Here is a 27,205-nt window from a genome sequence, read left to right on the forward strand (position 1 = left end):
TCATGTATGAGTAGGCAGCAACATTAAATTTTCTAAGACTTGAAGTAATACACACAAGGTGACCATCAGCAACAATATGAAGCACTATGATATACAGATTACTGGACAGCTCTTGTACAGTATTTCTAAAATATGAACACACACTAAGATACAATAATAGACTCTTACCTGGATGTTATCAAATTTTAATCCAGGCATGGTGAGATTCTCTTTATCTATGAACACAGTGCTGTATTGTTGTGTGGCCACTGAAATTAGAACACTTCTGGTTTCTTCACTAGGAAGCCAAGCATCATTTCTTCTATCTAGTTCACTCATATTTAAGGCTGTGGCAAACGGGTCATCACTCCCAGCAAAAACAGCTTGGATTTGTGAGAACGGCTTGGGGGATTGAATTATTTCTAGAGATGATGGAGGACCACCTGCTTCAGGTCTCCCATTTTGCACAGAGAAAGTAGGGTTAGATGAAGCACAAGAACTGTCTCCACCATTAGAAAGAGAGGACATTTGTTCTGGAACTGAAGAGCTTGCATTGGGATTACTAACAGAAATAAAACTGGATGTGGTAAATGAATCAAAAAAATCAGAAGCTAAAGTATTAGTGTTAACGGTATCGCCAAAGAACTTGCTTAGACTAGGACTTGGTTGAACCACCTGTGGGTTAGACTTCACTGGAGTCTCAATTATACTACTAAAACTGGGAGATTTTACCATCTGAGGCTCAAAACCGTCAGGTAGGAACAACTGTGGCTGGGTATTAACGTTGTTTGCTTGGCTGAAGATGGTACACACAGGAATAGGCTCAGCCTCAGAAGATGGTTTCCTGGTATTGGGTGATGATATCTGGTCCTCAGGTTTGCTTTCATCAATATTATTTGGTTTTGTTTCAACAGGAACATTGTTTCCCAACTTTGGTTCTTCCTTCACAGCTTCCTGAATTGATTCTTCCTTTAAAGATGCCTGATCATCTGTTCCAATCTCAGAAATGTCTTTGGGTGTTTCTTCATGTTCGGTTTCACTCTCATTACTTAAAAACTCTTCTTTATCCACTTCTGCCTGTGTTTTCTGATTATCTTTAGCTTCCATCTGTTCTACAATTTCCTGGAGACAACCAAGTTCACCTGTGTCATCTTCACTGTTGTTTGGAGAATCTGAAATAATGACACTCTCCATCATCTGTTCGTTAAGTTTATCTACGAAATTGTTTGAATCTTCCGATACAGTTTCATTCCCTTCAGACTCAAACTCATCTCCACCAAGATCAATGGTTTCCTCGTGAAAGAGAATTTCCTCCTGAGTTTTCTGTTGAACTATGTCTCTGCTGTCATCTTCATCCGAGGCAGTCTTCGCATCCTTAGCATTACTTTCATTATTCTCCATGGTAGCTGAAGGCAGAAAAACCCCCACCAAAACAAGTATTAGTTTTATTACTCAGGTATTGCTCAGGTGCCACCCTGAAACTCCTAAGCATCATACAAAGACTGAAACTCTTGCTTTAAAAATATAGTCGTTTCGCTATTTGACGTCTTGCATTCAGCATCAACCCGCGGAGTAAATTAATTCTGCTAAAGGTTTTGTCCTTTTTTGCAAGTCGCAAAAATACGGGGACTGAAGAGCAAACGCCTCCCACCACACACAGACAAAACCACACTGGCTTTTCTGCTCGCAAAGACTTCTTCCTCGGTCCCCATGTAAGAAGAGGAAAGGGCGGCTTTACGCCTGCCACCAGCGCAGGCCGCTCAGCCCAGGGCCGGCCGCGCAGGGTGGGAAGCGGCAGCGCTGCTTCCGTACCGCCGCCCCGCGACCCCGGGCTCCCGGCGACCGGCCCTGCCTCCAGCACCACCGCGGGGTCCCCCCGGCCACGACCGCCTCGCGGCGGGGGTGGCCGCGGCCTCCCCCACAGCCTCCGCCTGGCGCGGGCCGGGGGGGGGGGGGGCGCGCCGCTCTCCCTCACGGCCTGGGGGAGACCGCGCCGCTCTCCCTCACGGCCTGGGGGAGACCCCGCCGCCCTCCCTCAGGGCCGGGGGGGGGTTGCCCGCCGCCCTCCCTCAGGGCCGCATCCCCAAGGCCGCCTCTCAGCACCCACCCGGGCGCCCCGCAGCCGGCACAAGAGCCACGCAGGCCGCGCCGCCGCCGCCTCCTGCCTCCCCTCACCTCCGCGCCGCGGCGGCGCCACCCCTGCTCCGCCACCGCGCCTGCGCCGCGGGTCGGGGCGGGCGGGAGTGCGCACGCGCGAGCTCGCCTCCCGGAAGCGGCGAGCGACGGGCAGCGCCGAGGGCCAGAAAGGGCGGCGGGCAGCGGGGTGTGCCGCGTTGTGGGGCCGCGATGGAGGACGATGCGCCCGTGATTTACGGGCTGGAGTTCCAGGTGGGCGCTGGGGGAGACCGGAGGAGAGCTAGCAGGTGGCGGTCCTACCTCCGGGAAGGCGGTGGCTGCGGGACTGGGGGGGGTGGTGGGGCAGGGGAGTGCTGGGGCCCGCTCGTGGCGAGGCCGGCGTCCCCTCGCCCCCCGCGGCCGGCACCGGTGGCACCACTGGGTTTTGGTGGTTCTTGGCACCTGCCCGTCGCGTTGGGGTCTTAAAAGGTGGCTGAGCAGGGGGCAGGAGTTGGTCCCTACTCCAAAACTTGCTGTTCGCAGGGGAGGCGCGCCAGGGTGGGTGCAGGGGCCGAGGGCAGGGCTTGTTTCCCCTCATGGTCGTGCACAGCCTGGCTGGTAGGGCTCCTGCTCTGTCACCAGTGTCTGGTCCCCCTCTGGAGAAGTCTTGGGCTGGCACTGGGCTGGTAGGAAAATACCGGCAGTCTCAAAGAGATTCTAGTGGTTGTTTTTTCCTGTTCAGAAATTAAAAAAAGAATAAAAATGCTTTTGTGAGGAGAGGGCATGAAACTGTTTTCTGAAGTTGAAAATTGCAGTTGGTTATACCCAACTGTAAAGCTACTTGATGTTTGTGGGACCTCCTGCTGTGCCTTCCATGTCTGCGCACTTGTCCCATAGGACAAATCTGTCCATCATATTGGTGTTTATGGCTATAAGGAAATGGGACTGGCTAACTTAGGAACTTACTGATCATGTTCATGGAGGAGCACAGGTCTCACGTTTAATAAAGTTTCTGCAAGTTCTGGGAAAATAAACAGCTGGGTAGCTGGATGGGTGAGAGGGACTCTAATTTATGATTCTTTCCCACAATAAGGGTTTTACTCAGCTGTTACATGTTCTCTTTGGCAACAGCTGGCTTATCATTGTTGCTATTATAGCAGTAATAGGAGGCGCTGTGTTTCTTCTGCAGCTCACAGAGCAGTGTTTTCATTCTACAGTAAATGTAGTAATACAAATATGAACATGTGTACTGGGTTTTTTTTAGGCACCTTTACCAAAGTGCTCTTGGAAAGTAATATGTGAAGGTTCCTTGTTACAGGTTTGGGTGTCCTGGCTACTGAGTTGTGTGCTCTGTAATCCTGACTATACCAGTAGATCTCTTTAGCAAATTGTATATTTGTTTGGTTTTCCTCTTGTATAGGAGCTAGTATGTAATATTCACCTGTACTAACTGTTGAATCTACTGAAGTCTGGTAATACGCTGTCATTTTGTGATTGGCTAAAGATGGCTGTAACTTGTACTTCAAAATTTATAAAACTTAAACTATACTTAAATCTCTTTTGCAGAATAGAATATATATATCCTGTACTTAATAAAATTCATAGCTTCTTTCTGGTAGGTCATATATAATAAGTCTTACAGAAATTTTTGAAAGCTATCCAGTGTGTTGTCTAGGACCTCCATGGACCTATGCCCTGCACCGCCCCAAATCGTACATCTCCTATGGACCTCTCCTCTTCTTCTGCAAAGTACGTAGCAGGGCTGTCTGGTGGGAGGATAAAGCAAAAGGACTAAGAAAGTGGCTGTAATCAAAGGGAATTACAGTTAATACAGATCATTTAGAGAGAAGTGGGGAAAGAAAAGATGGTTTATGTCTAAGTTGGGAGAGGAGCGTAGAGATGAAGGTTCTATTTCTGATCTCCATTAATTGCCATTGTGGCTTTAAAACAAATTGCATCTCTGTGCTTTCTGAAAAAGGCTTTGATGGAGAGACTTAAACCTAAAACTGGTCTGGTTTATCCAACTTGCATCCTCAGGTCTAATAAGAAAGATTACTATTCTTTTTAAGCCTGGATTCTTATGTGTCGCTAGACAGTAATGGCTAGCAGCATCATCACAACTACTGCTTCCTTCCAGTGTGTGTCAGAAGCACTGTGACTGAAAGCATCTCTTCAAATGAGTTCTTCAGCCCAATTTCGTTGTTTGTTTTTTTCGTTATGTTTGGTTTTTTTTTTTTTATTTCCAGTCTTTACTTCAGCTCTATGACAAGCTTATTCAAAGTTCAGATTTGAAATTATAGAGTATTTAAAAAGAGGAAGGGATCTTCTTACTCTTGTTACAAATAAAAATTTTATGTCGCAAAACCATGACATCTAGAAGCTACGTGAGGGGTTGCAGACTAAGAAACTACATGTGGCTCCAGCAGTCAATAAGAATCTGTCTTTGCACTGCTGGAGAAAATGTAGTTGTGCAGATACGCCTTTCACCTGATCCAATGTGGCCAGGTTTGTAAGAACATGAAGCTGATTCCTCCTAGGGTGCTCTCCACCAACTACCTTAAAATTACTTCTGCACAATTTCTGTTCATTTTTATGTGCAAAATGTGTTTTGATGTATCAGCATAAGTAAGGTAACTTAGAATAATGAACAAATATGTATTTCTCTTTTTTGAATCGAACTTTCATCAAAAAAAGGCTTAGTGGAACAGGGAAGTCTTCCTTAGAAGAGCCACACCACTCAGTTCTGACAAATGAGAATGGCAATTAAAGATACAAATCCTGAGCCCTTATACAACTGTGTGTAATTACTTAGTATGTGTAACTACTGTGCAAGAAGTTTTACCAAGTAACAGTGAGAAACAGGTTGGGGTTTTTTGTTTTGGTTTGGTTTTTTTCTGGTGTAGAGGGGAAAGCTAAACATGTAACAGCAAAACAAGATCAAAACTAGTGATGAATTCATTTTTCTGCATGATTAGTTAAATTTTTGACTTGGCTAGTTCCCCCTGTTTTACTAGATGGCTGCAACTCTTTCTTTTTTGCTGTTTATAACGTTCATATAACCCCCAAAATGTAGTTTCCTGGAGTGGGTTTTTTTCTCTTCGCTGTCTCTGTGAGCTACATGAACATTGTACAGACATACAAAATATGTGTGAATGTTAGGATGTGTGATTCTTTTTGTGACTTCTTTTTTTCTAAAGACAATATCCCACCATAGTTGCTCTGTTCATCCAACTGTAGTGAAAATGAGAAGATTACAGAGTGGGTGGGGAGTGAAAATGTGAGATGCTGCTTGCATTGAGGACTGAGTGATGTGACTGTGGCTCATGAATATGGGGCAACAGCAGTAGCTGCAGAACATTTCAGTATTGAAAGGTTGTCCTTCTCAAAGGAACCTTGGTAGACTTCACCAATATCCTGAATTATGAGAGTGTGGTAAATGGGGCACCAGGGGTATCAGTGAGCGCTATTTTTTGTCAGTGAAATTATATGCCTCTCACTTGTCCAGAGTATAGTTGACCTATGTTTACTATCTAACCTGGTGTACCTGGTATGTTTACCCTCTGTCGAATAGGCTTTCATTTTCAGGGATTCACAATTTTCCCCATCCTATTCTTTTAAGTGTTTAAACAGTGATGTTTTGAGTACGTGTACAGGCACTACTGAATATCCTGAAATACCGTATTGGCCTTAGTTTAAGGTTGACTGGATGATGCTTATACACCTGGAAATGAGCTGTGTGGAGGGTTGCTTTCCAGGATAGGTATTTGGTGCAGTTGTAATGCCAACTGTAATTCTTGCGGGGACAGCCTATGTCATGCTTGTTTAAAAGTGTGCAGAAGCTAGCCAGCATCATGCAGGGAGGGAGGAGGAACATTGCTTGTGCCAGAGAGTGATAATTATGGAGCATGTGTTTGGCACATTTAATGGATTTTGGGGATACCACAATGCTGAGCTGAATTTCAGCATGCCAGATACTCTTACTGCATGTTACATGTCAGAAGTATGTAGGCTTGCAAGGGAGAAGCATAATGAGCAGGAGGGAAGGACAGTAGAAAGCCTGCTGGCTGACCACAGGGCTGTACTACACAAGGGCAACTCCAGCTGCACCCTGAGATGCGGTCTGGCTGAAGCAGACTTAAAAAGAATGCACTGATGCTTTGTCAGAGTTTGTGTACTGCATTGTGGTCCTGTTGTGCTTCTTGAATAAGCAATACTTGGCCCATATTGTATTTTCAGTTAGCTGTTAACAGGTTTTATGAATCTGAACAGAGACTATTGATTTTTAGGACTTTCTTGCCTGTTTGCAAGATTAAGGTGAAACTTAATTTTCCTAAAGCCAAATGTGACTTCTTATTCCAAGAATCTTAAAGTAGTGCAAAATACCAACTGAAATAGATTGGTCACAGGTCTTGCACAATGTGTGTATATATATAATATCAGTATGTATTGAGAATAGCTCAACTGACCTACCTTTGATGGAGTAGAAGGCAGGTGTAGATTTCTTAGAAGGAGGGGTCAAGGGGGACTTTTTAGGAAGATGTATGTCACTTGTGCAGTACCCAGGGAAACATGCTGCCTTTCAGGCTCAGCTATGTTTCCAGTAGGGCAGTGGAGCTTCTATTGGCAGTGGTGTTCTCTTCCCTGGGAGAGCTTTCATGGTCTCTTGTGGGATGAGAGAGGATGGCCTAAACAGAATGTAGATAATAATTTTGATACAGCTTTAGAGATGTCTTTGGAGGATTTATTTTGAATATTGAATCAGTTCAAGAAACTGCATGATAATGTCTTAGTGAAATTACTAGTTTTTGTCTTGGTCCTCTTTCTCTTCTAAGATTACTTGCCTCATGAGTGCCAATCCTGTATATTTTAATCCAGGCTGAGTGTCTATTCTATCATTTTCCTACCTGTCTCTCTCTTCAAGACCCTTCTTGAGAGCAGCATGTCAGTTGGGAAGACTTCTTGTGGAACTACAATGTAACATAGTGTTAAGTTTAAAGTTTTACTAGGCGGAGAAAAAAAGTAGATAAGTGGCAAAACTCTCTTAACTAATCCCCCAAAGATCTTCATAATGCATGAAGTGGATCAGGTGGAAACTATTTCTTCTAGGACCCTTAAGCAATTAGCAGAATCTTGCTAATATTAGGTATTGTACAGACTAATGACAATATGAAGGTAAGTTATGTGAACTTGAAGGAACTATTCAAAGATGATTGTTACCATTGTGGTTCATGATAAACGAACGGGATTTCTAAGGATGACTGTGCTGTGCAAGGCTTTGTGTGAGGGTTGCTTCTGTTGCTGTGATGGTTTACAGAATCTGTCAGTCTTTGGAATAGGGTCAGTGCACTAAATACGTCAGTGGTGGGAATTCTTATGCTGTGAAAGACTTGGAGAAAGCAGCTGTCTGAGAGCACTGAAGGTCACCTGGGCATGTGTGCTGCCAGCTTCTTCACTGATAGAGTCACTGCAGCTTATTACAGTCAATGATAAGAGGGTCTCCTGCTGTGGTGGGAGAAACAAGGCTGTCCTACCTAAGTAAAAATCAAAGTGTACCTACTTGAAAATTGAAATTATGCCAGAAGGCAAAAATAATTTTCATGACACTAGCAGCCTGAAGCTTCTCTGGTGGGGGCAGGGAACTTGTATTTTACCTCCAGAATGAGGCATCAGCGAAGCCAGCCCTTCCCCCCCCGACAAGTAGCAGTATACTATTTCTGGTTTACAGCGTAAGCAGATGGTCAAATGACTTTAAATTCAGATTTGGGCACTGCAAGCCAAATACTGTGTCCTTTACATTTTGTACTGCAAGTTCACTGCTTGTTAGTACAGATTGATTGTATGAATTTCAAATGATACATGGGTTGCAGAAATTCTTTTGATTGTATTAAATGTAATACAAATATTCAGATGTTGGAGTCAGCGTATGTTTTCTTGTTGGCTGATACCAAACCAGTGCAATGCATCAGCAAGACAAAATACTTATTGAAGAAGTACTGATCCTTTTTTCTTTGCCTATTAATACCCTAAATAGTAACAATCTAATTAAAAAAGTAACTTTTATTTGGCTGGTATTTCAAAAGAGGTGGAGAAGGGAAAGTTTCAGGGGAACTTATGAATAAAGTGTAGAGATTCAGTGCATTACAGTTCCATAATGCACTTACTTTAAACCAACCTTTATGTTTTTGAGGTTTGTCATTGTGTTCCTCTGGATCATCTCGTGCTGTTGTCAAGGACCCTTCTCTCTTCAGTCTCTGGTCTTTTTGTATCTCTCAGAGGGTTTTATTATTCTGCAGGTAGTCTAAATTGTCAGGGTAAGGTAGAAGGTGGTCTTTGCCCAACATCACACTGTGCTTAGCGTAGGCATGGGCATGATGCCCAGTCTCCAGTTAGTCTTTGCATTCTGGCACAATGATTGCTGTTTCTTCTGCTTTATCTTTATGCTGCTGTTCGTCACACTTGTATTCTAGGTTTTTGCATCCCCATTGCATAAATAAATGTCTATTTTTGCAGTTGATTTGCAGTTAAGTTTTTGTTGTCCTTTTCCTTTGTGTGATGCATTTCAGGACCTGTTTCTAAGACAATGGAGCAACCAGCTTATGTGGTGTCAAAGCTGTGTTTTAATTCAGTGTGAGCCTGAATTATTGTTTAGATCATAATTACTATGTAAGCAGTAGGATCTGTTAAGCATGTGTGCCTGACAGGAATAACTTTTGAGGGACTGGGTTTCTCCTGATGAGTACATCTAGGGGTTTTTTTGGATAGGAGTGTGATGTCTGCTCAAGCCTGTCTTTGTTTCCTTACAGTTTGTGGCAGTTTTTTTTTCTCGGGTTGACCCTGATGTGGAGCTGCACTTGTTTCCCCATCACCATCACTGGGTAAAAAAGTTTGGTCACGTTCCTTATTATTTTTCTTTCTTGTCTCATGGAAATCAGACTACATAGTTGGTTACCTAACCTGTGAACTTCTGAGAACGCTCTACTAGCTTCCTGTGAGTCAGGATTTGTTTGGTGGTTGGGTTTTGTTTTTTTTTTTTTTTTTTTCCTTTGCCTACCCTTTGAGGATAATATGTGATATTAATGTAGAATTTGAACTATTTTTCCCACAGCTTAGGATAACTTTTTTTCTCATTTGCCTTATTCTCTTCCTTAGATTGATCTTAAACATTCTTGTTGGGATTGGATCTTCCTAGCCTTAGGCTGAATGGCTTTCCCTGGAAGTTCAAGCTTGCTCTAGGAAACAGTTGGAATTTCTTTCCATTAATATGTCTCAGCTTTTTGATTTCCCTCTCAAGCATGTTTTACTGTATCTTCATCAGACATTTTGGCAGCCTCCTGCATATTAATAGGATCTCTGTCCTTTTCCCACAGTGCACTCAACAAAATCTGATTCATAAAGGTGCATGACTGGTTCCAAACTTTCAGTCCTTTTTGTCTGTCAATTGTTTTCACAGGTGTTCTTACAAACTGGTACCCAGTTCATGATAGGTGATACACTATTCCTTTCACTTTCATTTGCCCACAAATAAGCAATATTAATCTGTTCTTATTTCAGATGCATGTAGCAAGGCTTCCTTCATGTTGTTATAAATTTGGTCTTCTAAAAATATATTGGAGTAAGTCTCTGGAGTGTTCATGTGAACTCTTTCAAACTCTTCAGTAATTCTTTATTGATATCAATATTTAACACTTTTTAATTTTTTTAATCCATTTTATATTCCTTTTTTCTCTTCCCAGAAGAGTATCTTTTCTACGTCTTGTCAGCGAGATGTATCTACACCTTTGACTTTCATAGGGGCAATGCAATCTAGCATGGGTCTGTTAATTGCCAGTTTTATTTGTAGACTTACTACATATCAGAATCTCTAGCAGTTCTGGGATCTGATACTCTTTTTCTGTTGTGGATTAGCAAATTACTCAATTCTGTGGCACAGATTCAACTGAGAGCGTAAAGGGATGTTAAGCTTTCGATAGTGGAGTCACCTCTCTGAAGTAAGCAACACTAAGGATACATCAGCACTGTTTCTGCTCAAATCACTGTATTCAAACAAGTGCACTGTAGAAGTAAGGTGTGCTCATCCAGTGGGCGTGTAACGGACTGTGTTGGAGATATGAACGGAAATCTGTTATGTTGGCTCCCATCAAAAGGAGCTGTCATGACAGGCTGTACAGCTCTGCTGATGATAATAATTGTGCAAATTGCATGACCAGCTCAGTTTACTTCGCAAGAGTTTCATAGGATTGCAGACTAACATAGGTTCAAAGGGACCTTTGGAGATCATCTATTCCAACACCCTTCTCAAAGTAGATTCAATAGATGAGGTTGTTCAGGGGCCTTGTCCAGCTGAGTTTTGAATACTTTCATGGTTGTTTAATTCCACGACTTATGTGAGCATCCTGCTCCAGTGTTTGACTACCCTCACTGTGAATTTTTTTTCCTAATGTCTACTCTGAATTTTCCCATGTTGCAACATATGTTCACTGCCTCTCATCATGTTGCTGTGTACTTCAAAGAAGAGTCTGTCTTTTCTATACCCGCCCTTTAGATAGTTTAATCTAATCCACTGATTTTTTTGTTTGTTTGTTTGTTCTTGTTTCTTTTTTCAAGTGAAAATATTTCACTTTAATGGCAGAGTTATTCTAACTAATTGGGAAAGGGCAGTAACTGCTGCTGAAGCAGTTAAAGTAGTCTGACGGCAAAGATACAATTTTGAGGCAAAAATAAATACCCTTACATTTCAGGTCAGTGAAGGAAATTTAAGCCCAGAATGTCTAAACAAAGAAGTGATGCTGTCTAAGAGTGAGTGTGGACACCTGTGCAGCATGTCTCTAATCCTTCAATGCACACAGTAAAGAAAGGACTTGTCTTCTGGTAATGGGGTAGGCAATATTTGCTTTCTAGTTACATGTGCACTAGCTACAGTTTCCATGGTAGGAATAGTAGCAGGATAGAAAGTTTTCTGTATCATTCATTACTTACATACTTGCATATGGGGAGGTGGTATGAAATCTTAAATCTGAGATGTTCCATCTCCAGTGGGAAATGCTAACACAGGATTTAGATCATGTGTAAAAGTAATAAATAATTTAAGTTTTTGTTTTCTTTTCTAGTAAAACTTCCTACACTCAGCTTCAGGTGACTCTTTACTATCCCCCACCCCTCTCTTTTTGATCTCTGTCCCTCTATGGGATTAGTTTTACTTTCTGCTGTGGTAGAAGTATAGCATGTTCAAAGTTCATGCAGAATTTGTGGTTCCGCTACTAAAAGCATGGCAGCTATACTACCTTGGGAATAGATGATGTGTTGTGAATGCTTTTTTTTTTCATTTTTATTTTTCCATGCATGCATACAGTTATTCCTCTCTAGGTATGTAATTTATGGCTCTATAAAGTACTTCAGGATGCAGTAAATGAAAATGCCAGTTTATGTTTGCTTGACTAGATTCTGTCTCCCTGACCCGTATTGAACTTCAGTATGACCATTGCTATAGGCTATTCAGTTTTGTATTTCTGTTATAGTATGAATTCACACCTTGTTTTAGAAAGTTTAAAAAAAAGAGTATTTGAGTTTTAACTGTACTATAGCAGGCCACCATGCTTTTTTTTAAAAATAAACAAAAACAAAACAAACAAACAACAACAACAACAAAAACAAAACACAAAAAAACCAAACCACAAAAGTTTCTTGAATATGGCATGTGGAACCTAGTATTTCTCTTAATATATTAAATGTATTTAAGTATTTGAGTACATGCAATATTCCTTACACTGGAGTCCTAAGATATTTTCTTCCTTTCTACCTCAGCCTTAACTTTTCTACAAATTGATTTTGTCACCTTGAAAGATTCAGTGTAGGTAAGAGTGTCTAGCCCTATGATGTACAGAGTACTAGTCAGGAATGCCTCTGGAGCATGGTGATGCTATTTCCTGCATCTCTGCAACAATTGCTCAGCATCTCTTGTTACCCATAGAGTTTTTCTTTTTTTCCCCTGAAAATGCAGGGATGAATTGATAATTGTTGCATTTCTTTGGTTTTCTGTTTTGTGATTATGTGCAACCCCTAATTTAGTGGAATAAATGAGAACTGGGGAAGCTACAGACTATTATGCAGAATAAATACATAGACTTTGAAAAGCCTCTAAGGAGGGGTGGTTCTTTCAGATTCCTTGGCAGACTTGTATGGTATTGAGAAGTCTTTGCTGTTTGCTTTCCAAAGGCAGGATTTCCTTTGTGTTAGCTGAGTGGAATTTTGACTGCATATTATAAACTTCCTTCTAGACTGTTAAAATATTTGGTTAGAGCATCAATCACAATCAAGTTGCCTCTGTATCACCCCTGTTTTATAAAATTACCTGCTTTAAACCATTCACATGTCCTTATAGAGCTGTTGGTGAATATGGAATTTGGACGTGTAACCAAAAGGTTCTTTGGGGTTCATGATGTTTTAATCTTTGCTTGCTAATAATTTTTTCCTAGTCTTAGGCCCTCTTTAAAATAAAATTATCTAACTACATATATTGTTGCATTGTCTAGAAGCATCAGTTAGGTGGGGCTTTGCTGTGACAGTGTGTGGAAGGATGACTTGTTTTCTCCCTGTTAGCATCTCTCAGATGTGTGTTCTGGGTATTTTCTATGCATCACGGCAATTTTCTTAGTAAATAATGCTTTAATATCTTGGGTAGTAAATGTTTTTGGGGGCTATATGCAGTTTAGTGTCCTGTGAATGCTGACTTATAAAAATAATAAGTTCTATTGGTTTAGATTAATCAATATTCATTATTTTCATATATATGCTTTTGTTTATTTGCCATCTAGTAGCTGCAGCCAGGAAGCAGGATGCTTTTGTGAAATATATTTGCAACCTGCTCTGGTAGATTACAGTACAAGATGACAAACTTAAGGCACTCATCTTGATCTTGACAGCACTCCAAATTCAGTTATGTTGTTCATCACGAGGGTTACTCAGTGTCTTCATCATCTGTTGAAATAACTTCTGTTTCTCTAAAAGTAACTCAAAAGTAGACAAAATTGGACATATCTTTGTGCAGGAGACAACTGGAAGTCCATTGTACTGTTATTTCTATTATGAATCAGATATTCCTGATTTATGAACACTTAATGAGTTTGAACCTTGTATTCTTTGGATGCTGTAGTCTTTTATGACACAGAATAAACAATAGTGTGTTTCTTGTTGTGAAATGTGTTTAAATATTTTTCTCAGGCCTCCCCCCCCCCCCCCCCCGCAAAATGGGAAATAATTTAAAAATATTTTAAAGAAGACATAGGGAGGCTGATAACATAAATGTTACCATGTATTGACATAGTTTTACTTGGGGCACTTTGTGTCTAATCTGATGCATTTTTGAAAGCAGCGTGGTAAGACCTACTCAAAAGGCCTTAAAAGGGGTGAAAACCCCCTTTATTTCTTTATTTTATTGAGATCCTGGAGGTCTCTTCTTCTGTTTGACTTATAGAAACAACAGAAGCTTGCTTGATTGAAAGAGATACATAGCTCTTGGCTTATTTCTAGTGTTTTCTTCAAAATAGTTGAAAGCAGATCTGAAATGAAAAGGAGCTCTTGCCAAAGATCTGCAAATGTAAATTATGTTCAAGACAAAATAAAAGCTTTTCTACAATCTTCTTGGTGAACTTTAGTTGTTTCTGTCAATCAGAAACACTGTCTAGGCTTGTTGTAGGTAAGTGCTGCATAAACAAGAGAGTACAAACAAATCAGTATGCATTCACACTGATCTCTGATCTGCATTTGAGTATGTTTTGAACACAAACTACTTGCTGAAACATGCTCTGTAGTGCTTTTTTCCTATATAAATGTTACACTACTAGCCTATACTTACCAAGCTCATTTGCATTCTTTAAACTTTCTATGCTGAATCTTAAGCAAAATATTACATTGTCTAAAACACACATTTCAGATGCAAGATAAGGAGTACCTGCTCTGTAGGAGTTCAGAGCTTATTCTGAAAAATGAGTTGGCTCTTATTGTTACTGCCAGACAAGGGCTTGGATTGCTTTGCCTTATTTAAGAAACATCAGATCTCTTCAAATTGCTGTTCTAGAATTAAATTGTTCTAAATTTATGTATTGTGATGTAACGTATTTCAAATATTCCCTTTCAAGCTTCTAGGCATCTTTCTGATATCAATTTAAAAATAAGTTTCAAACAGGACTATATTGAAGCTAAATGTTCCTGAATCGAGAACGTAATCATTAGCTAGCTGCACGACGGGATGGCAGTAAGAAGGGCCATTCAACAGTTACCTGAATCCTTCTGAAGTATTTGCTTGCAATACAGGCTTTAGTGTCTGAAGAGATCTGAACTATTTTATGCCAAACAGGATGTGAATTGCAAAGGTTTGTTTTCCTGTTTTGACCAAAAAAAAAAAAAAAAAAAATCATATTGAACAATATAATTAGGGTATCTTTTGCATGGGAAAGTAGTGGATATTCCTCACAGTTTACTTAGAGTTGTGAAAAGTGTCTTTGAGTGTTAGTTTACCTCCCATTTACTCAAAATTAGCTAAGAGAGTCTCTACTAATGACTAGTGCAAACTAGCAATTGTGGGTTTAGTTCAAGCTATACTTTATTTCTCAATGTCTTCCATGGCCCTTAACTGTTCTGTTTTGCTTCTACCAAGACTGTGGTTGGTGCAAGTTGAAGAAGCAAGGCAGAGAGTCTAGCATTCTCAATAGTACAAAAAATTAATAAGATTACAACAAAATTTTGATAGGTAAATAACAAGTTATTTCTCCTATATTCAGACAATGCTTATCTTTAGTTGGCCTGGAGTAGAAGAGGAGGGGGTTGTTTTTTAACTTTCTTCTAAACTAGGTGGTTAATGGTAAGAAAAAGAATTCATTTTTATGTAGGCATCTTCAGTCTGAATGAATGGTTTGAAAACTTCTGCGGGAACAGTCTCTTTCTTGGATATTTTAACTAATGTATTTAAGGATTGACCACTGTTCTATAGATGTTTTTTTGGTTGATAAGGGAGAATTAGTTTGGAAGAACTGCTATAATATTGAATATTATCACTGTTACAATGAAGGCCAGACAGTGTATTTAGCACCTCTATGTTCCACACACCTTACAAATGTGAGAAACTGCACAAAAAAAATGTATTAACCAAAATGGACATAAAGGGCGGGAAAGTCTGCAGATTGTAAGAATGTAATGCTTAAAATGATAATTGATACGTAAGCTTCAAGATTTTGCTGAAATTAATGGATTGCTTTTCTAATGGCTTTCTTCTTCCCTAGGCACGAGCTTTAACACCTCAGACAGCCGAAACAGATGCAATAAGATTTTTGGTTGGAACACAGTCTCTTAGATATGATAATCAGGTAATTTTTCTGTCAAATGTCAGTTGTAATTTTTTTCCTCTTTTTTTTTTTTTAACATTGTTCCAATATAATTTCTCCTCCTTTCTCCCCCCTGTTGAATTTGAACATTAAGTGATAGTCAAGTTGAAGACTCATGTGAGTAGAATGTAAAGACATTGGTAAGAAATGTAGGTGAATGAAAGCTGTGTATATTTTCGTAGAATTTAGAAGAGTAATTTAATTTTATGACTAAATCGGATTGGTTTAGTAAAGGAATTAGCCATATTTTTGTTAATTTAAATCTATAGATTCTCTGGAGCTATCTTTAAACCACAGAAGAGATGCAAAGTAAAACAAAAGTCTTTAAGCCTTGATTGCCTCTAATGGGACTCCTGGTACATGCACAGTGTATGTGAAGCTTCATAAACTGGATTTTTCATTATTAATTATTGGCAATCAGCTATGACCTTTCTGATTATAAGTTTAACAATAATTGAAACTAAAATTTGAGTGACTTTCGTGGCTCAATTTCTATTGGGCTGTTTCTTCTGTGGTTAAGAGTATAATACTTGTAATTGTACAGCAACTTTAATTTTTGTGACTAAATTTCAGTAAATGCCATCATACTGAAAGAAGATCTTGAGGCCAGAAGAATTAAAGCTGTACAGAGTGCAGGTGGCAAGGCTTTGGTAGCAGAGGGGCTGTAGTGGTGGCCTCTGTGAGAAGAGGCCAGGGATTGCCCATGCCAGACATGGCTGGTTCCAGTGAACCTGCCACAGGACACAGCTGAGCTGGTCAGCCTGGTGGCACCTCTGTGAAACCTTTTAAGAAAGGGGAGAAAATGCTGGATGGAAAGAGGAGGAGGGAACAAAGACTGAGAAAGAGCGGAGGAAACAACACAGGTGAGACCAAGGTCAGGAGGAACAGAAGGTGCTCCATGGTGGAGCATGTATCCACTGCACCCTGTGGAGCACCTGCGCTGAGCAGGCGGATGTTACTGAAGGAACTGTGGCCCATGAAGACCCCACATGGGAGCAGAGGAAAAGAGTGAGATGGAAAGAATGTCAGAGAGAAAACGCTATGTACTGACCGTACATACCATACCACTGCCCCACGTCCCCCTGCACTCCTTGGAGGGGGTTAGGGGAGTCTGGAGTCAAGTTAAGCCTGGGAAAGGGGGGAGAGAAGGTGCTGATTTAAGGTTTGTCTTTTTCTTTCCTACTACCCAAGTTACTAATTACATTTTTATTTTAAGTGACAATAAATTAATTAATTAACCCAAGTCAAGTCTGTTTTGCCCGCAACAGTAATTGGTAAGTGATCTCCCTGTGTTTAGCTTCGCCCATGAGCTTTCTCATTCCTATTCTTATTTTTTCCCCCTGTCCTACTTGGGGGGAGAAAGTGGCTGGGGGGGAGTCTGGCTGTTAGCCAAGGCTAATGCCCACCACAGAAGCCCCTAGAATGGGTACAGTCATAGACTCTTCTGAAACTGGTCTGTAATGGACTGCACAAAACTAATTTGGAACCATAGCTCTGGGAGATGTGAGCTGTCAATTCTCAGTGAGGTTTTGAGTTTGTCACTCAATGATAATACTGTATGAGGGTCAAGGAAAAAAACATGCAAAGGTAGAAGGGCAATGGAATATTCAGTTTCTTTACATTTCAGGAAATACTTGTGAGACCAATAACAAGAGAAGTGGCAGACAAACTTAGTTAAAAATAAATACACACAATTATATTTTTGATTTTGCTGTCTCAGATGTTCTTCAGACATTTGGTTATAATATAGTTTTCTACTGTGATTTCTATGTGGTTTTTTACTTCTTGGTTCAACTAATTAAAATCTGGTAAAAAATTGTAATTGGAGAATGATGTTCACTTATCAGTTGATATCCAGCAGATCTTCAATAATTTAAATATTCTGATTTAGGTAAGTTGCTTTGGCATATACTACGTATTTTAGAAATATTTACACATATTTCAACATTGAGTATGCTTTTCTTTTTCCATTGAGTAACATTAATAATAGAAGTGCAGGACGCTTCCTAGGGTATTAACAAATGTTTGGGGGTTATTGGCCTTTAGCTGTGCCTCAGGCCATCAGCTCCTCTCAGCTCCTTACTAATCCACAAGAAGTGCCCTGGGCCTGAAGTCATTATTGCTTAATTCAGCACTAGGTTCTCTAGATTTGCTTAAAAACTTTTTTAGTTATCTAACCTATCTCACGAGCTGGTTTGCAACCTCTAGTGCTTGACCAAGTACTGCACTGTGAGAGGTTTCTTATTCAGTGCCATCATGTGCAGAATATTTCTTCCCTTCTGGTCATGGACAGGTATAGTGCAAATGAAAGAGTAGGAGTTGCACAGCTGGCATAGTGACTTGTGCCTCATTGAGGTTTATTGCTGTATGAAGCAATTTAGGCATGCATAGGAGACCTGATGAAAGTATTTTCCTATCAATACTGGTATTTCAAAGGAAAGGAAAATGTTTATAAGATTTTATATTCTGTCAATATTTGAGATATTAACAGTGTGTAGTGCTTGTCATTTGGTCCTCATAACTTGCTGGAAAGTGTTTAAGTAGTTTCTCTTTGCACTGTGTTCTACGCAGTGTAGTTTTGGAACTTTTGTCCTCAATGCTTTCATTGCTGCTAAACTGTGGGTTTTTATACTGTTCTTCGTTTGATGCATTTACTGTATGCTTTGGAAACATAAAGGAAGTACGTGTCACTCTTTTCTCATCTCTCTCATTCTCAGAACTCTCCAAGTTATTTTCAGTCTTGTGTTTTAGAACTTGAAATACTTATTTTCATGGTTTACCTTAATGCATAGCATTATATAGGCACAAAGCAGGGCACTGACCAAACTAAAGCAATTCTCCAGTCTCTGCTGCCCATGAGTGCCTGATGAAGGAGAATCAATTATGGACACTGCATAATTGAAGAAAAAGAGATGTTTTGTGTTGAAATTGGTTAGTTTTAGTCTCCCTCCCTTAGTAATTTCCTTAGCAATTAATAATTCCTCCAGATTTTGAGAACTGAATAGTTATTTGTTCTCATTCAAATCTCGCTACTTTTTCCTTGATACTTAGACTTGTGTTCAGTGCGAATTTTTCCCAGTGTAATTAGAGCAGATTAGTAACTCACTTTTTTAGTTAATGGTAATAAAACCAGTCACTTCTAGGAGGTGTTTCCCACAAGGATTGTGTTCCACAAGTGTTATGAGTACACATATCATTAACCATTACACTACATTCATGTTGAGAAAGTTCTGTGTGGACTTAGCTTACTTACACTTACAGTTTTCTATATCTTCATCTATGGTGTCCATAGGCTGCAATAACTAATCCATGGTAAAGCTCATTTCTACACTTCATCAGGAAAAGTTAGAAAGATCATGATTCAAGAGCTGGAGGATAACACCCTGCAGAACTGAAATTTGTCCAGTTCTGTCAGACAGTTATTATAGATGAATATTTCTTTCTGGAAATATTTGTCTTCATGGCATCACACTGGTACAGTATTTGGTATTAGTATATTTTCTATAAAAATTCTCTTGTTTTAGTATTTAGTGAAGTCACTATTCCATACGATAAATATAATTTATCATGTATTCAAATCAACATGATTAAGATGATCCTTACCAGAAAAACACTGGGGGAACTTTTTCTGTTAAGCTGATCAACTTTTTCTGTTAGACTGTGTTGTTTGGCATAGCTGTGAAAGATGTCATTTTTCAACTCAAGGTTATAAACAATACCTGTGCATAAGAATTAAATTTCATATTTCCTAAAAGTCTCAGTCTGGACCTTTAATCGGTTAACTGTGTATTTCAGCAGTTTCCAGCTATCCATGATGTCAGCTGAGGCAGAAACATAACAGCAGAGGAGAAATTGGTTATCTGTGCCTTCAAAGGGCTTCAGCTGGGGTAAAGAGCACTCCCTTAGCTTATGTGCTGAGTGACCCTCTTAACTTGGTTAATGTGGGTAGAGAATGTGTGTGACTGTAGTAAATGGGATTGTGTTTCACCTTCAGGGACCTGGGTTGAGCTGTCAAAGGAGACTCCAGTGACTCCAATGGAAGGTTCCTCTCCCTGCTTTGTTTTTTGGTTTGGTTTTTTTTTTTTTTTTTTTTTAGATGGCACATTTGGCAAATCTGATTGTGCCTTACATGGGAAACTAAAATAACTTTTAATTTTTAAACTACAACAGATCTTCACATATTTTACACTGTTTTGCTGCTAAATACCTGATTCGGTAAACTGAGAAATCCCTTTCTCTCTGTTATGGTAAAGCCAATTATTTTGCTGTGTAAAAATAACAACAGGAGTTACTCTTCTTGCCATGAGTCTGTTGAAGATGTTTTACCTTATAGTTGTGAATACGTTCCCGTTCTTTACCTTCCAGTTCTGTACTTGTAAAGTAGCTGTTTGACTTGTCAACAGTTTGAGTTCTAAGTTTATTCAGAACATCAAAATTTATCTGATAAGAGCAGCATAGAGGCTGAACAGATGATGTCTTTCAATTTTTATTTAAAAAAACACAACAACAAAAGAAAAAGGGATGAGGTTAAACTGGTCTTTAATGATGAAATGAGCAAAAGCTTCCTGTAGAGATGGAAGCTCTTGAATTGGGATACAGGGAATAGATGAGAGAGGGAATGTATGGAAAGCCAAAATAAAGTGAAACGATAGATAAGTCTAAGTGATGTTACTCTGGAGAGTTTTGAAAGGCAGCAAGGTCACTCTAAGTTGGACAGGAAGATGGATATGCAGTTGTTGTGGTGGATGGATAGTGTCCTGATTCCTGGGTAGATTTCTAGGTTCAGGGGAACAAATGAAGTCTGAAAAGACAACTTGCTAATCAGCTGCAGAGCTGCTTGTATGTCTTGGATGACGGAATGGAAGAACAATACAGGTGATGAGGGTCTACATTATGTTTGAAAGAGGAGTTGCTGATGACAGTGTTTGGACAAGAAAGAAAAAGGTAACTTGTAAACTCAGCCATTTAAAAAAAAAACCAGCGTGTAATATTCCCAGTTTAGACTAAATTGAGACCTATTTAGCAACTTCTGTATTTTAAGAAAATTTTCTGTAATACTGTGTAGCTAAGATTTTTGCAGTGATTCAGTAGTTAATTCAGTAGACTTAATTCAGTCATTATGTGGTAGGTTGACCCTGGCTAGATGCCAGGTGCCCACCAAAGCTGCTCTATTACTCCCCCTCCCTCAGCTGGAGAGGGGAGAGAAAATATAACAAAAAGCTTCTGGGTCGAGATAAGGACAGGAGAGATCACTCACCAATTACTGTCACAGGCAAAACAGATTCCACTTGGGGAAATTGGTTTCATTTATTACCAATCAAAAGTCAAGAGTAGGGTAATGAGAAATAAAACCAAACCTTAGAACACCTTCCCCCCACCCCTCCCTCCTTCCTGGCTCAACTTCACTCCTGGTTTTCTCTCCCTCCTCCCCCCGGCAGCACAGGGGGATGGGGAATGGGGTCAGTTCCTCACACGTTGTCTCTGCCGCTCCTTCCTCCTCAGGGGGAGGACTCCTCACTCGTCCCCTGCTCCAGCGTGGGGTCCCTCCCATGGGAGACAGTCCTCCACGAACTTCTCCAACGTGGGTCCTTCCCACAGGCTGCAGTTCGTCACAAACTGCTCCAGCGTGGGTCTCTTCCCTGGGCTGCAGTCCTTCAGGCACAGACTGCTCCAGCGTGGGTCCCCTGTGGGGTCACAAGTCCTGCCAGAAAACCTGCTCCAGCGTGGGCTCCTCTCTCCATGGGGACACAGGTCCTGCCAGGAGCCTGCTCCAGCGCGGGCTTCCCTGCGGGGTCACAGCCTCCTTCGGGCATCCCCCTGCTCCAGCGCGGGGTCCTCCCCGGGCTGCAGGTGGAGATCTGCTCCCCTGTGGACCTCCCTGGGCTGCAGGGGGACAGCCTGCCTCACCATGGTCTTCCCCACGGGCTGCAGGGGAATCTCTGCTCTGGCGCCTGGAGCACCTCCTGCCCTCCTTCTGCACTGACCTGGGGGTCTGCAGGGTTGTTTCTCTCATATTCTCACTCCTCTATTCAGCTGCAGTTGCCGTTGCGCATTCCCCCCCCCCCCCCCCCCCCCCCAAAATGTTCTCCCAGAGGCGCTACCACCATTGCTGATGGGCTCGACCTTGGCCAGCAGTGGGTCCGTCTTGGAGGCGGCTGGCGTTGGCTCTGTCAGACATGGGGGAAGCTTCTAGCAGCTTCTCACAGAAGCCACCCCCGTAGTCCCCCTGCTACCAAAACCTTGCCACACAAACCCAATACACATTATGATAGAACGTCTCTTGTTTTTTTTCCTCTTCATTGTTCACCCAACTTTGCTAATGAATTTTTAATGAGGATAACAGTTTTCTAAAAATGTTGAGTCTTCTAGAATTTATTTGTTCGCTCTTGAGCTCAGTGTAGTTAGTCCCATGAGTAGTCACTTGTGTATGTTGTGCCAGGCTAGTATCTTTCTCATTCTTCTATTTCTGAGGTAACTATAGAAAAACAACTAAGTAGGAAAAATGAGAGTAACATAGACCTATTTAAAAAACACACCCCCCCTCAAACAAACAAAAACCCCATGACAAACAAAAATGAAAATCAGAAAAAGCAAACTTAGCTGTATGTCTTTTAAAAAAATCTTGTCTAGATATTTAAATGTTATTGGTTTTCTTCATCCTTCCGTTCAACATTTTGTTGTTCTATATAGTATAAAAAGTATTACAGATTTATATATTGCTACAGATACGTGATCGCTGAAGTGAACTCTCAAAATGTTTCTTACTGAGTTACAGTATTTGCTTCAAATGAGAGTCCCTTCCCTTTCTCCCCTTCTTTCTTTGTAGGATGTTTGAATTAGGTGATTTGGATAAAGAATTGGTGCAGACATTTAGACTAAGGATTGTAATGTTGTTATTTCTGTTTATTGCTATAAGAAGTGTTGAACTGCAATACGAGTGGCTTATTTACTATTAGCCATAAAATGAAAAATCACCTTCAAGCTTTAAGTTGCAAAATTGAAAAGAATAAAAATGGTATTTCCTCAAAACAGGGAAATTGCTTGTGTTTTTCTAGAAAAGTATATCCTGCATGAAATCAATGATATACTAAATTGTTAGTATAACAATTAATTAAAGTAGATATCTGTTATAAAATTCTCATTAAATTGTTCTGTGCAGTCATCGTGCATAATTAAGACCCACAGGAAAACATTTGAAACCCTAATGTTCTCTTTTATTGTATTTGCAGATTCACATCATAGATTTTGATGATGAAAATAACATTATAAACAAAAACGTTCTCCTTCATCAAGTGGGTGAAATTTGGCACATTAGTACCAGTCCTGCAGATAAAGGTGTACTAGCAACCTGCTACAATAAAAGTAAGTCCTTTCTAACCGTGTTAAACTTGTTGAAGTGTTTTGATATTTTTGAATGTTCAAAGATTGAACATCTAGCTATGTGTAAACACTTTAAATTGAAATTATCAACACAGGCATTTTCAAAAAAATCTGCTGTACCATTACCTGTACATCATTTGTCTCATATTCTTAGGTCATCTTGGTTAGAAGTCTACTTCTGCATTCACATCAAGGAAAGCAGCAAAATAAAAGTATTCCTTGCCTGATTAATGCAAAGCATGGCAAATAAAATATATTCCTGGTATTTTAGATGTCATTCTTTTTATTGTTTTATATGTTTGCTTTTGGAAGTGGCAGTAAATGTCTTTCAAAACAGCATCATGCTAGCCAGCATCAAGCTCTATTTTAAAATTGCAAGTGAAGTTTGTATATAATGTTATTTGTCATATGTTAAATGCAGATATGCCCACGGAGAACTATAAATTCTTATATAAATATCTCATCAGAAACAGTAGGAATGCTCCATGTGTAACCTAGCACTAAGTGCACAGCTGTTGAGATTAAGGATCTCTGTGCATTTCCTAGATGAGGCAGGTGTGAAGATTTTCTGTCATGAGGCTTGAAAAATCCACTTGCATCACTTGGGGAAGGGAGTACTCTTTCTCTCTGACAAGCAAGAAATCTGTGCTGTCACTTGGAATAAATACTATTTCTTCTAGTAAATATTAGTCTATTCTTCTATGGAAATACGGTCCAAGAATATAAGAATAATGTAGTGAGTTTCAGGCTCTGTGCATCTGTGGATGGTTGTGGAGATGTGAATTCCTGCTGCTCACCTGGTGGCTATGTTGGAGAGAAGGTTCCAGGATTGCTCGCTTCTCCTGGTTCTTTTGGATTGAAATAAAAGTGCTAAAATTCAAATTTCTTTCACAAATCTTATGTGAATCTTTTGAAGACAATTATAGAAGATAAGTAGAGTAATAAAGAGCTTTTTCTGTTTTCTAAACTGAAAATGATCGTAGGCATTTTGACTAAGAGAGCACTGAAATGGTATTAGCCTGTTTTTTGACTACTTTTTACTCTCTGGTTGACTTGGTGAACATAACTTTCTCACCTTGCCAGTGATCCATGGAGAAAATGAGAAAGCAGTAATTGGGCCTGAAATTCTAAAGTAGTCTTAGTAATTTTCTGGCTAGTTTCAGGGGAGAATCTGAGAAAGTTGTCTGAAGTCTCCTTTAAAGAAAACCAAAACAAGTTTCTAAGTTTCTTTCTCTAGCCTTTCTGAGTTGATTGCATTTTTATTTTCTTAAAGAATATTGTGCTGCACGGAATAGTGTGCAACATTTTAAAGAATTTCTGTACCTCTTTTTCAGTGCATAACTGAACAGCAAGATGGTACGAGATAGCTTATCAAGTCCAGTATTTCATGTATGTAACGTACCGTTTAATGTTAACCAGTCTTCATTTTTTCAATTTGTATCTATTCTTGAGCTCAAGTATTGGTCTAGAAAGTATGGCGAACACAAATAATTTTATACTTTTTTCTCAAGAAGGCCTGTATTTAAGTTCTTTATAGCAATTCCTTACAGCAATATGCATATTAATTGAAAATTCTCTTTGGGAGAGAGCTTACTGAGATGGCTAGAATTGAGCTTCTATCCAAACACTCCAAATATCTGTGAGTTTTCTGATTTCCATTATTGGACCTATTAATTCATATGTATGTTTTCTATTCTAGCTTGTGTTCTGGATTTAGTTTACCTAGTTTCTGAACATGAGGGTTTATTGTTTTACTTCATGTATCTTCATTTAGAATCATCAGCCATAAACTTTCTGCAGAAAATTAAGCAATGGAAACCTTTAAAATGGTTTTTTTTTTATTGTATTTGTTTTGTTATTTTAAAAAGACTCTTAACTGTTTTCCTCATTGAAGTACTAGTCAAATGAGGTGATGCTGTCAGGAACAGTCATATGTACTGTGACCATCTCTGCATCTGAGCCCAATACTACTGGCAAATCTTGACTGTTGTTGAAACTGGGAGAGCGAAGAAAAGTGGTGTGTGTCCATTAGTAATAGCTATTTTTTGAAGTTGCTTAAATAAGTGGTGAAATGTGGCATTTAAGAAAAGTGGAATCATGTACATTTTGCATTTCATAGCTCACTGAAGTAAGCTAATGGAATAGGGTGAAGCACTCATGAAAAAACTTTGAAATTTCCTCTTTTATATTGGGAGAGATACTGAGTTGTCTTTCACTTTCTTACACTTATAGTTAGCATAACCAAGATATGAATAAGGTCTTATGTTATTTCATGAAAAAACATGTAGTAGGTGCAAACAGAAGAGCACTTTTTTCACAGCTCTCCTGTTCTTTGTTTTGTGTCTAGGAGAAGTATGCCTTTAATATAGGATGTTTGGGGAATATAATAGTGGTTGAACTGAAAGAGTAATACCGTGTACCTACTTTGAAGAGAGATTTTTTGAGTCTTGATTAACTTTTTAAAAGCATTTTGCAGGTAGTGATACAGAAAAATATTGATTCCTGAATAATTTGCTTTAGTGTTTCAGTCATCTGGACTCGCTGTTCTTCAGACTGTAGATTAATTCTTTTTCTAGAGCTGACTTACGCAAGATAAAAGATTTCTTTTTAAACATACTTTCCCTAGAACTTAGCTACTCTTCCTTTTTTTAATCATACCGTATTTTTAAAATGTAGTGAAAAATATTTCCTCAGTATCCAGTTGTTACCATCTGTTGCAATATTATTGATATTGTTCATATTGATTATTGATATTGCAATATATTGTTCAAACTCTTTTTTTACTTTATTAACTACTTGAAAGTTAAAACTACTGCCTCAAAGTCAAAGACAACACTAGCAGTCTTGCTGTATGTTTTGAAATACAAGGGATCTGATGTTATTTGCTTCTCTTTCCTCTTGTAGGGATTAAATTTAGCAAAATAATTGTAATACACAAAGCTTTTTGTTAATTTCTGCTGAGTGCTAAGAATTGCATGAGGGAAACTGATACTCTTATTCAGCTGGTAACGATAGGTTATTTGTGGGGTCAAGAATCAAATGGAAAATTATAAGCCCTCTGTGTGTTTGAGAAGGATGCTGATGCAGTAATGTTTGGAAGTTTTTGCTGTTCTGGTTGAGAGAGGCCTTGTATTGATGTAACAAGGCTGTTAATCAAAAGGTGAAAGATTTTCTTGGATGGGGAAGTTCCTATGTTTGGGTTTTTTGGTTTGTTTTGGTTTTTTTGTGGTTTGTTTTTTTTTTCCTTCGAAGAGGGCATTTTAGCTACTTCTAAGCATGATTGTGTGGGATTTTACAGATCTGAAGCTTTTTTTCCATGCATGTGTATATGTATGTATGTTTTTGGTGTCCCCGTCCCCCCCGATATATACAGCATCTGCTTCCAAAGTCATTGTTATGAAGTTTTTTGGTTTTGTTTTGTTTTTTTTTTTTTCCCCCCTGAATCGTACAGGTAGGAAACCTCCTTCAAAAGGAGTGATGCTAATGTAGAAACAATCTGCCCCTGTCACTCGCTGGGGGATTTACAAATTATTTTTTTTCCCCTGCTTCATGGATAAGTGAAATCTTTTTACTTGTCCTTGACTTGTATAAGTGAAAGAGGCATAAGGAGGTACAACTTCAAATGTACATTATTATTATTATTATTGGTACACCTACTGAAGAGCAAAGTCATGTGCTCATGAGTCATAATAGCTAGGCTTCCATGTCAGTGAAAACTAATTTCCGTGTTGTCTACTGGATTGTTTTTAAGTGCTACACACACATTAGAAATACCAATTTAGAAAAATCATGTGATTGCAAAGGGAAAACTTATTCTACTCAGTTCCTGTCTTGATTATAGTGGTCCCCCCAGTCCCACCAATGATGGATATATCACTTAGGGAATTTTATACTATTACTACTGATGTTATAGGAAGATGATTTTATTATCAAGTGATAGGCTTACTAGTAATGTGTAATCTTGCCTAACTTTCAGCAAAGATCAGATGTCTGCTATGCTGAAGGCATAGTACTTGCCTATATTATACATTTCTGACGTACTCAGCGATATTGTATGCTAGAAATGTATTAAGACCATTCCTGTGTAACTCGCATTGCTAATGGGCAAGATGTGTATTCAGTAGATCTAGTAGTTGATCAGAGGTGATGTTGTCTTTCTGCTTCTTGTCATTTGCCACCTTTACTGTTAAAAAATTGCTTTTCTCATGTTCAAATGGTAGTCCAGATATAGCCAAAGCATGATAAAACACTGAATGTTTTTTGATAAAACACTAAAACTGATTTGGTAACAGATAATGTTTTGTAAGGTTAATTTTGCATCTCTAATAAATAAATGATTTCCTAGGGTTTTTAAA

General features: G+C 39.4%; 2 protein-coding genes across 9 annotated transcripts in view; one reads left to right on the plus strand and one right to left on the minus strand.

Annotated features, from left to right (window-relative positions):
• Positions 1–2,281, minus strand: part of TRAPPC12 (trafficking protein particle complex subunit 12) — a 55,941-nt gene extending 53,660 nt beyond the window's left edge. Inside the window, exons 1-2 of one of the 3 annotated variants that reach the window (XM_030037427.2) lie at positions 2,155–2,281; positions 169–1,385 (exon numbers count right to left, since the gene is read on the minus strand). In XM_030037427.2, coding sequence (XP_029893287.1) covers positions 169–1,380 — 1,212 coding nt within the window. In that variant the 5' untranslated portion in view covers positions 1,381–1,385; positions 2,155–2,281. Of the gene's footprint in view, positions 1–168; positions 1,386–2,086 lie in introns of all 3 variants that reach the window. The other 2 variants (XM_030037425.2, XM_030037426.2) reach the window with 2 other exon arrangements.
• EIPR1 (EARP complex and GARP complex interacting protein 1) overlaps positions 2,228–27,205 on the plus strand; it is a 101,780-nt gene continuing 76,802 nt past the window's right edge. For 4 of the 6 annotated variants that reach the window (XM_041128736.1, XM_030037428.2, XM_030037429.2 and 1 more), the window contains exons 1-3: positions 2,229–2,367; positions 15,369–15,452; positions 22,700–22,832. In XM_041128736.1, coding sequence (XP_040984670.1) covers positions 2,326–2,367; positions 15,369–15,452; positions 22,700–22,832 — 259 coding nt within the window. In that variant the 5' untranslated portion in view covers positions 2,229–2,325. Of the gene's footprint in view, positions 2,368–15,368; positions 15,453–22,699; positions 22,833–27,205 lie in introns of all 6 variants that reach the window. The other 2 variants (XM_030037433.2, XM_030037431.2) reach the window with 2 other exon arrangements.

The sequence above is a fragment of the Aquila chrysaetos genome, chromosome 15 (genome assembly GCF_900496995.4).
Source record: "Aquila chrysaetos chrysaetos chromosome 15, bAquChr1.4, whole genome shotgun sequence".
NCBI lineage: Eukaryota > Metazoa > Chordata > Aves > Accipitriformes > Accipitridae > Aquila > Aquila chrysaetos.